At 50.0% G+C, this 11,623-nt stretch overlaps 1 protein-coding gene across 1 annotated transcript; it reads right to left on the reverse strand.

Moving 5' to 3' along the window:
- Positions 1-1,054: 1,054 nt before the first annotated feature.
- On the reverse strand, positions 1,055-3,450 carry LOC100280332 (uncharacterized). Its single transcript, NM_001153258.1, has 2 exons — positions 2,190-3,450; positions 1,055-1,424 (listed from the first exon to the last, which is right to left on the reverse strand). The coding sequence occupies exons 1-2, from the start codon at positions 3,417-3,419 to the stop codon at positions 1,254-1,256; spliced, it is 1,401 nt and encodes a 466-aa protein (NP_001146730.1). The 5' UTR covers positions 3,420-3,450; the 3' UTR covers positions 1,055-1,253.
- Between the last annotated feature and the right edge of the window lie 8,173 nt (positions 3,451-11,623).

Here is an 11,623-nt window from a genome sequence, read left to right on the forward strand (position 1 = left end):
CGTAAAATGTAAAAAAACGGTGCAGACCCATTTAATTAAATCAGCGTAAAATGTTAAAAAAACGGTGCAGAAGGTATGGTTCAAACTCATGCACTGATGGAAGAAGGACGGGAGACACTAAATGAAGCTATCTAACCAGTAGAACATCATGCTAAGATGTTTTTAATATTGAATATAAATTGTATATATGTATATACGTTTTTTTAAAAAATAAAAAAATCGTGTCGGGCCGAGACTACTGCCCAAGCACGACACGATATTCTTGGCTCTTGCAAGCATTAGGTCGTTTCTAAGACCACGTTGGCGCTATGAACTACATGATGTTTGATGTTGCTGAATTGGATGGAGCAACAATGATTTATCACACTAACAACAAAATGAAAGGTTATTTGTTGGTTTTAAACGTTAGTAATTGCTACGAAGTAGCATAATTTATATGGAGTGCATCCAGTTTTTATTGATGCCAGACTCTAGCAATCACTCCATATTTTGATCTATCTTTTTTATAAGTTTGACTTCATGTGACTTATTTTAGAAACTTGAGCTCACAAACTTTCTCTTATTTGGTCTCTGTATGACGTGGAATTATATCATTTTATAATTTCTGTTCGTTCAGTCAGTCATTGTGAACTCTCTTCTAATCGCTCACTTCATTTGCCGTGTTGTATCAAGACATATTGCATGGAGTAAAAAATAACATCAGTTAGCAAAAAAAAATTATATATAGAGTGGATACAATCAATATAAAATCTTGAATTTTTTTGATGGATAGTTTTCGTAGTTATTATGGTAAACCATTGCAACGCACGGGCTCGACTAGTACTACATTTATGTTATAGTGAAGCAAGTAGAAGAGTGTGTTATATATTGTACATCGAAAAAATAATATGTAAATCTATAGAATCAATTTCCATTTCTCACCCCATGGATTTGAGATAGGCTTATATGATAACTTTGGAAAGTGGTGGAATCTCACATCCTTAAAAAATAGTCTATTCTATTAGTAAGATTTTAATTCCTCAAAATGAAAGGAAACAAACGGGACCACAGGATTGACATTCCATGACTGGAACTAGACACACATCTTCATAACAACTAATGGTCCCAGTATGATTGTTCCTTGGCTTTCATCATCACAGATGAGAATGGATGAGATGTCCATGACACAAAAGGTACAGGCTCTACTCTATGTATCCGAAAGACAAGATCGAAGAAGCTTAATTCCACATGTTGACACGGAGAAGAGGGGGGAGTTATATCTCCGGCTCATCATCAGCTTGGCCACTCGTGTTAACAGATGATTCGTCCGACGTGTCTGCGTCTCTCGCCCACTCCAGCCGGGCCTGTTCTAAGCAATAGTCAATAGACTCCATCACCTCGCGCTTCTTTTCCTCGGAGTAAAGACTGTGTCGACCAAACATTATCTGCATGCAAAAGAGCAGCGATTAAGGGTCAAGCAAGCATTCCAATTCCAAATGCTAGTGGAAGTCATAGTCATGATTCATGAATCAAATCTACGCAAGACGAATATATTAGAACCAATGCCAAACAGAAGCAGTGTTCTGTAGATTCCAGATTTAGACTAATTCAGTGAAGATTTGGATCCTTATAATTGATTCCATTCTAACAATCGTAATTTAAGTAAGAAAATAAAATAAAATAATATAATTGATTCCATATGAGAGAGAGATATTTATATGCTAAATTTTAATATAGGGGAGCCGGGAGCGAGCTTAAGACCGTGTTATAAGTTGTAGAGTATACACTACAGTAAAAACAAACATCTCCGACGGCCTTGTTATCTCCGACGGCCGCGCAGGAGACCGTCGGAGGTAGCCTTATGTCCGAGCACCTGGGCTAGCCGTCGGACATAACACCCTATCTCCGACAGCTGTCAGAGGGCCGACGAACTGTAGTGATAAACATAGTCTCATACATAAAATCAATCTCACCCTCTCATCCTATTAATTTGAGATATACTTATATCTAAACTTTAGAAAATGGTGGAATATCAAATTCCATACTAAATAGTCTATTGTATTAAGTAGATTTCAATTCCTTCAAAATGAAGGATCCATCCTACGTATGATCACCCAAGATTCAGAATATATAAAGATTATGATCGAATGCCGAGCATGCAAACACAGAGAGTAACCGTTGCCAAAGCAACCGGATGTACGCGCGCATACTGTCTCGTGAAGAGTCATCGTCGCGACGTCGCCCGGAAGCTCCCATGCATCGATGATGGGGCGGGAGGATGGGAACATTTGTTGATTACGCTCTATCAGGCATTCCTTGCAGGCGACGATCTTCTTGTCGCGCGCGTCCAAGCCGAATAGCTTCGAGCCCTGGAAGAAGTAGACGACGTAGTGGTCGTTGGGGTCGACGAGGGCGACGCGGGGCACCTTGCTCGGCAGCAGGCCCGCGTCGGCGTAGGTATCATCCCAGATTTCAGCGAAGGCCACTTCGTACTCGAACGTCCAGGGGTTCGGGCCCTCCGGGTCGTCGAGCGTCCACATCCATACGGTAGGGTTAGTCGGGGCTACGTCGACGAACTCGTTGTAGGAGAGACCGCGGATCTCGACGAAGCGCAACTTGCCCTCGCTGGGCCTGACGCAGCGGCGCTGGTCGATGAGGGTCTTGACGAGGGGATCGAAGGGGACGTAGACGTCGAGCACGCAGTCGGCCGGGAGAGGGAGGAAGTGCAGCTGGGCGGGGCGGGGCTCGAAGAGGGGCGTGCAGGGGTTGCAGAAGAACACGCCATAGGCTAGGGCGAGCCACCAGAGGCGGCCGTCGTGGGCGAGCACGCCGGTCTCGGAAAAGGGTTTGCGCATGCGGGACTGTTGCAGGGTGAGGCCCCTGGTAAACCACCCGCGTGTGGCGGTGGAGTAGCAGAGGAGCCTGTTGGGTTGGTTGTCGGAGCCGGAGGTGCTGGAGTGGAGCTGGACGACCTCGTAGTGGCCGCGGTGATGCGGGTCGGCGATGAGGCCGATGCTGCGGTGGGGGCTGATGCCGTGGCCCTTGCAAGCCTGGATATAGGACACCCGGGGGAGGATGGTGACGGCACGTTTGTAGGTGTCGCAGAGGAACAGGTCCCGGCGGTTGCCTTCGACGACCTGGAGGAGGATGCAGGCGGAGCGGTCGGCCGCGAGGATGTAGGCGGACCGCGGCTCGTGGTTGCGCCTGGGGTCGGGGCCGACGCGGTGGCGCTGGCGCAGCACCAGGTAGGAGGGAAGCGGCGGGTCGTTGATGTCGAGCAACACGTCGTTGACGGCGATCTCTTGGTCCCTCTCGTTCTCGTTGCCAAGGAGGACGACGCTGGAGACGAGGGCCACCCACTTGCGCAGCGGCTTCGACTCAGGCTCCTGCTTCGCTTCCTGGCGTGCACGTGACGGCTCCTCCACCTCTGGCGCCGACATGGCTGGTGGCGATGGCGAGGCGCTGCACTGGTTGGGGGCCTCTTGGGTTGGGAGGCGGGAGAGTCGGTTGTGTTAGTTTGATTTGAATTCGTGATCGGCGTGGCTGCTGGCTGCAAGAGGAAGGGGATAGGGGTGGGCATTTTAAACCCGAAAACCGAACCCGAACCCGAACCGAACCCGAATAGACCGAATTGTTGATCTATTCGGGTTTTCGGGTTCGGGTTCGGTTCCTATATGTGCTATATTTCGGGGTATGGGTTCGGGTTCGGTTCCTAACCTTTAAAACCCGAATAGACCTAATAACCCGAAATATAAAAAACTTTTAATATGTGATGGTATTATTAAATGATTTATGAACTTATTAGTTAGAAATAATGATATCATCTTAAGGATAGTATATATATCTTTGTATGCTAATTTTTATAGTCACTTGTTGTAGTAATAGTACTTTCAATTAATTATTCATTGTATATATTTTAACAAAATATACTAGTCTATCTATAATTCGGGTCTATTCGGTGGACCGAATAGACCGAACCGAAATTGTGAGTCTATTCGGGTTCGGTTCCTAAAATATTTTTGAAAATTTCGGTTCTCATTTTTTAGAACCCGAAATTTCACAAACCCGAATAGACCGAACCGAATTACCCTAATAGACCGAATGCCCAGCCCTAGAAGGGGATGAGGACTTTGTAGACGGGGCTGGCGTGGTGCGATGCGCATCCACTGCAACAGCCCACGGCCCACGGGGTTGTTCGTTCCTCTGCTCCAGGAAACCGGGTGGGCCGGTGGGGTCTCGCCGCTTGCACAGCAACGGAATAAGAGAAGACATAAAATCTGAACATGATTGAACAACCAGCCGACATAATTTTAAGGCCTAATTTGGCTAATCTATTTTTTCAAGAGTTTTTCATTTTCCCAAGGAAAATGAACTAATTTTTCTTGGGAAAATGAAAATCCATTAGAAAAATAGGATTGCTAAACTAGTCCTAAGGAGGTTATAAAGTAGGAGAAAAAGGCGTGTACGACACTTCTTCCCTGCGAAAAAGTCACAATTTCTCGTCTCCAGTTATACATAGTCTTTGAATAGAGGAATGTATATTCTTGTAATTCTAAGTCAAGATATATGTAACCTCGACCATAGTGGCACTGCTGCCACTCATGTGCACTATGCCTGTAGCACCTTCGTACGGAAGGCTATCATAGGATTTGTCACCTTCAAGCACTTAATTAGGTCAACTTAAAAGACCTTCAAAGATATAACCCTCTGAAGGTATCTAATGTTGTGTTGTATTTCGTATCTCTCTTACGCGCAATAAAAGAAGATGAAGATGCATGACTCTCTATAGACTAAACACATGACTCGTCTACGCATCTTTGTCCTATATCTAATGACTTTGGCATCAGTTTTTCGTCTACGCCCCCTCCTTGACACCTTCAAATCAATCAATGGTGGAAGGAGAGAGATTTTACCTTAATTCTGTTGCCTTGTTGTGATTCCTTGTAGGAGCTTTAATAGGTCTCTAAAACATTTGACATCCACCTCCAGTGAACTCACTGACCACTACTACCATGCCACCATGAAGGAACAATTACATGAATGGTGTGGCCAGCTCTACTGTCAACCCCGAAGGCCAAGAACATGCCGAAGTTGTTCACTAGACCAAACTTGCAGACCGAAGTCAAGACAAGAGGAAAGCTACGGAGCGCTTGGACGAGTCAGACGACATTGATGATAGGATTGAGAGTATCTATAACAACCAAAATCCTATTCTTGGCATTTAGGGAAAATTCTCCAAAAAGAATTAAATTGAAATTAGTAAGGATTTTCTTACATTTGAAATTACTTTCTGAAATAAATAAATATGTTTGCAAATAAAAGATCCTTGTATAGATTTAAGTATCCTTTATTGAATTATATATTCTCCAAAAATATTTAAGTAAAACTATCTCATAATATATAGGTTTCAAAAAATGATTTTTTACAAATAAATAATATTAATGTTGGGGCGAAGGCGAAGACGCTACCCTTCGCTCCACCCTTCGTCAATCTCGCTGCACCAACGGAGGCAAAACGACCGGCGAGGTCCACCCTTCATCCTCTACACTACAAGACAAAGGCCTACGACGACGTCGCCCCGTCCCACGTCCTCACCCGACCTGGAGGGCCACGTGGGATTCGGCCCATTGTAACAGGCCCCGCACGGAAAAGTGTGTTACGGGCCCAATTTGTAATGGCTTTTCTGTAATGATAGTATGTAACTCTCCTTTATGGGAATATTTCGGAGATAGTCCAGGTGCCTGAGGGTACATGCGTCCTTACATCAAGACGTTGGGCACTCAGGCACCTATAAATACTCCCGTACAGTGCCCTTGAGAGGCTGGATTAACAGAGCAATTGTCATCCCGAGTTAAAACCTTGTTCGCATTACTTTCACTCCCCCGTTGGATCATCTTGCCAAGGAGAGCAAGTTCCAACATTTGGCGCCCACCGTTCGTGCTACGAAAAAACCACCCGCGATGGCACCCAAGAGAGCTAGCTCGAAGGCAGCCCCATCCATTGACGAAGCAGCGAAGGCAGCGCTGCTGGCCGAGAAAAAGGGCAAGGCCATTGCAGACACCACCCACCAAGAAGCATGTGAAGACGACGCACTCAGCAAGAGCCAGCGCAATGATCAACCGACTCCCGAAGGCACCCTCCGCACCTGCAGCTCCGGAGGACAACCGCAAGCACCCCCCAGGCTTCGCTCCACTAGAGGGCGAGGACGCCACAGAGGATGGCGAAGTCATCGGCGTTTCAGCAGAGGAACAATTAAAGCTGCGGGCCTTGCGCATCAAGAATCGTAACCTCCAGAAGCAGAAAGAGATCCTCGAGGCCAAGCGCCAACGTGTCTCTGCGCAGGCCAAGGTGTGCTAGATGATACGAGACGAGGAGCAGAGGGCTCAGGAACTCGAGCAAGAGATTGCGCTCATGCAGCGTGAAGGCTAACATGATCTGCAGCACGGTCCCCCCCCAACAATGTGCGCCAATCGGAGATCTATTCATTCCTCAGCGCGGACCCGTCATCCCACACGCCGCAGCATTCCAAGGCGTCAACTACCTTGATGAGCGGAGTCCCCTGGAACCACAACTGCAAGTGCCACCATGGCCCGCTAACTTCAGGGCAGGGACCTACCCTAAGTACAACGGCAGCACCGACCCAGCAGAGTACATCATGAGCTATCAAGTCGCTGTCGCATCGTCCGGAGGGGACGACGCCACGATGGCCAAGTCCTTCATCATCGCCCTCGAAGGTCCGGCTCTAACCTGGTACACCAGGTTGCCCCTGTTGTCCATCGACTCCTGGAGAAGTCTCTAGGACAAATTTCTGCTCAACTTCCAAGGGTACTGCCCAAACACCGATGCCTGGGCCGAACTGTCACTCTGCAAGCAACTGGAGAAAGAAACTCTGCGGGAGTACTACTGCAAGTTCCTGACTCTCAAGTCACAATTGCCTTCGGTCGACGACCAAATTGCCATTCACTACGCCATCAGCGGCCTTCGGGCTGACGTCCTTTACAGCCACTGCATCAGGGACCCACCAAAGAACCTCTAGGAGCTCTATCAGCTGTTTGAAAAATATGTCAGATCCGAAGAACTCCACCAACGCAAGGTCGAGTCCCAGAGGAAACCCAAGGACCCTCCACAGTCCAGCCGAACGTGGACAAGACCTTCGCAGTCAGACTCCGGTCGGGACAGCCACAGTCAGCAGCAGGTGCATAACATTGCCAACCAGCACCCCGCTGGTTAGGCCCCTCGCCGTCAAGATTATCCCCCCAGGGTCGCGGCAATGGCACGCGTGGTCGGGGTCGAGGACGGGCACAGCAGCCGTGTAGATTTTACTGCCTGTTTCACGGTGAAGACTGCGCGCACCCAACAAGGGACTACCCGGAAACGAAGGCCACCAGGGACAGGATGTCTCGGGCACAACCAGCCGACAACCCAAGAGTTGTCGCGCACACATATCAACACCACCTCCCACAACCATACAACCACGCCCGCGCTCAGCATCCACCTAACCACGCATACCAACACCACCAGGAGGTACAAATCGTACCACCTCCGCTCCCGCCTCCGCACCCGCATCAGCCAAACATCCACCACCCAAATCACCCCAAGCACCAAAACAAGAAGACTTCGCTGATCAGCCGTATCGTGGAGTCATTCACATGATCACTAGGGGTCCAGCGTCGACTTCGACACGAAGCGATAGAAGAGGGACCACTACCGAAGCATCAACCACGTCGCCGTCACCGGCCCAGTCGTGCAAACGAAGTGGTCCCATGTGCCGCTGACCTTCGACGCCAGAGATGTCGACATGCGCAGCGCACCCCACATGGATGCCATGGTAATCAACCGCAGCGTGGCAGGCTAGGACCTGCACAAAGTCTTAGTTGACAACGGCAGCCAGACGGACATCATTTTCCTCCACGCCTTCGACCGCATGGGCATCAGCCACAGCCTACTCAAGCCTTCGGACAACCCCTTATATGGCTTCAGCGGCAAGGGCACCTTTCCTGTGGGCAAGATAGAGCTACCCCTGTCCTTCGGTGTAGCACCCAATGCACGAAGTGAGCAGGTCACCTTCGACATCGTCAACATGGTATACCCGTACAACGCCATAATGGGTCGGGGCTCCATCAACAAGTTTCAAGCAGCCATTCACGGACTTTACTTGTGCATGAAAATCCCGGGTCCGCAAGGCGTGATCACAGTCTATGGCAACCAGCAGACTGCGCGCAACATTGATAGAGACTTCTTTCCAGGGCAACGGAACATGCACTGCCTTACGACGCAGCGCAAAGTCCCCAATGCTACCTGCCCAACCGCCAACGAGCATGAAAAGGCACAACTGCAGAGCAACAATGGAACAAAGACAGTTCCCCTTGACCAAGCAACGCCAAAGCAAACGGTCATCATAAGCGAAGACCTGACTTCGCAAGACGAGGAGAGACTCATCTCCTGTCTTTCTAGAAATAAGGACGTCTTCGCCTGGTCTGCCCTCGACCTGGTCGGAGTCAGTCGCACTATCATCGAGCACAGTCTGGGCATCGACCCTTCGGTGCGGCCGAAGAAGCAGAGGCTGCGCAAAATGTCTGATGAGAAAACAGAAGCCGCCAAAGCCGAGGTACACCGCCTGCTTGAGGCCAATTTCATTGAACCAGTCGCCTACCCTACGTGGCTCGCTAACGTAGTCATGGTGCAAAAGAAGAGTGGCAAGTGGCGGATGTGCATCGATTTCACTAGCCTCAACAAGGCCTGCCCCAAGGATAATTTCCCGCTGCCTCGAATCGACAAGATCGTCGATAGTGCGGCCGGATGCGAAGTCATGTCACTCCTTGACTGCTTTTCTGGCTATCACCAAATACATATGAAGGAGGAAGACAAGGTCAGTACCAGTTTCATCACACCCTTCGGCACGTATTGCTTCGTCAGAATGCCGGAGGGATTAAAGAACGCTGGGTCCACCTTCTCTCGCCTCACCAAGACAGTGCTCGAGAGCCAAGTCGGCTGGAACATATTCACATATGTGGACGACATCGTCGTCGCCAGCAAAAACAAAGAGGACCATCTGGCCGACCTCGCAGAAACATTCACGAACATGCGGGATGCACGACTTCGCCTAAACCCCGAGAAGTGTGTCTTCGGCGTTCGCCAGGGAAGATACTAGGCTACCTGGTGTCGCACCGCGGGATCAAAGCCAACCCGACTAAGATCCAGGCCATCATCAACATGACGCCTCCGCAGTCACCCAGAGACGTCCAACGTCTGACAGGCAGATTGGCCGCCCTCAACAGATTCATTTCCAAGTCCGTAGAGCGAAGCCTACCTTTCCTCAAAATGCTATGCGGCGCAAAAGATTTTGCATGGGGACCAGAGCAAGCAGCAGCCTTCGCATCACTAAAGTAGCACCTGTCAGAGTTGGCAACCCTTACAAGCCCCAACCCCTTGCTACCTCTGTTGCTCTACGTCGTAGCTTCGCCACACGCAGTCAGCACAGCGTTGGTCCAAGAGCAGGACAGAGAGGGCACAACTCGGCAGTGTCCAGTTTATTACGTCTCTGAAGTCCTCACGACCTCCAAATGCAACATGACGGAGTTGGAAAAAATTGCCTACGCAGTCGTTATGGCATCGCGCAAGTTGCACCACTATTTCGAAGCATTCAAGGTGTGGGTCACCTTGGACAGGGGACTCGGCGAATTATTCAGAAATCCAGAGGCGTCTGTCCGGATCGCCAAATGGGCAGCCGAGCTCTCCGGTTACCATATCACCTTCGAGCCCAGGACAACCATCAAGTCACAAGTCCTAGCAGACTTCATCGTTGACTGGACGGGGCCAATAACGCAGCCGGATGCGCCTGCAGAGAAGGTGTGGACCATCCACTGTGACGGCGCATGGTGCCATGCGGGGGCAGACACAGCTGTAGTCATCACATCACCCACAAGGGTCAAACACAGATACTCAGCACGTCTCAGCTTTGCTTTGGAGTCCGACAGATGCACCAACAATGTAGCAGAGTACGAAGCTGTCATCCTCGGCCTTCGCAAGCTACGGGCACTTGGTGTCACTACCTGCATAATCAAAACAGACTCCAAAGTGGTTGCTGGCCAGGTCGAAAAAGATTATGCAGCAAAAGACCCCGCACTCATGCAGTATCTCACGGCTGTCCGCAGTCTTGAGAGACAATTTAAGGGCTTTACCTTGCAACACGTGGATCGAGCCAAGAACGAGGAGGCCGACGCATTGGCCAAAGCAGCCGCCAGAGGCAAGGCCTTGCCCTCCGACGTGTTCTACCATGTCATCGGCACGCCAGCCGTCCACAGCCCAGAGAGCCTACAAATAACCAACGACACCGAAGGCCACCGCATAGTCAACCTCATCATGACTGAAGATTGGCGAGCACCAATCACCCTTTTCCTGCAGGGATATTACCATCCAAGCGACATCAACGAGACCAATCGCCTCAAGCACCAAAGCCGGGACTTTGCACTCATTAAGGGCTAGCTTTACAAGAAGGGGGTCAGCCAACCCATGCTTAAATGCGTCACCGAGACCGAAGGCGTCCAAATCCTGTGCGAAGTCCACAGTGGAACTTGTGGCTCTCACGTGGGGCCTAGGGCCCTCGCTGCTAAGGTGATCCATCAAGGCTTCTACTAGCCTGCTATGATCTGCACCGCAAATCGAGTCACGAGGTCGTGCGAAGCCTGCCAGAAGTTTTCCCCCCGTTCGGGAAACCCTTCGCAATTCACAAAGCTGATTGCCCACACTTGGCCCCTTCAGCGCTGGGGCCTGGACATTGTCGGGCCACTACCCACGGCCCAAGGGAACCTCAAGTTCACCTTCGTCGCCGTCAAGTATTTTACCAAGTGGATCGAGGCAAGGGAAGTATCCACAATAACATCGAAGACTGCCCAGAAATTCTTCTGGCAAAACATTGTTTGCCTATTCGGAGTTCCGTCCGAGCTCACAGTTGACAACGACAAACAGTTTGATAGCCAGGACTTTAGGGACTTCTGCTTCTCCATTGGCACCAAGCTTGCCTTCGCCTCAGTATATCACCCACAATCTAATGGCATCGTGGAGCGCGCCAACGGCAAAATTTTCACGGCCATCAAGAAAATGCTTCTCGACGACAAGAAGGGTAAATGGGTCGATCTGCTACCTGAAGCAGTCTGGGCGCTGAACACGACCGAATGCCGGGCGACCGGATTCACTCCCTTCCGTCTGCTATATGGATCGGAGGACATGACCCCGCAGGAAATAAAACATGGGTCACCGCGGACAAGCACTTCAGCCGTCCCCGACGTAGACGAACCAACTTCCAAGGACCTCATTGATGGAGACCGTGTCTTCGCCCTACAGGCCCTCAACAAATACCAAGCTCAAACAAAGGCATGGCGCGACCACACAGTCGTCCCAAGAGAATTCAACGAAGGGGACCTCGTACTCGTCCGGACAACTCGGACAGAGTCACGGGGCAAGCTGGAGCCAAAGTGGGAGGGTCCCTTCATCGTCAAGACGAAGGCGTCCCCCAGCACGTACAGGCTAACAATGCCATCCGGCGAGGACCTAGAGCATTCCTGGAATATTGATAATCTCCGTAAATTTTTTGTTTGAATCCTCAAGGCTAACACGCCCTTGTAATTCACCAAACAGTATCATT

This window comes from Zea mays, chromosome 6 (genome assembly GCF_902167145.1).
Source record: "Zea mays cultivar B73 chromosome 6, Zm-B73-REFERENCE-NAM-5.0, whole genome shotgun sequence".
NCBI lineage: Eukaryota > Viridiplantae > Streptophyta > Magnoliopsida > Poales > Poaceae > Zea > Zea mays.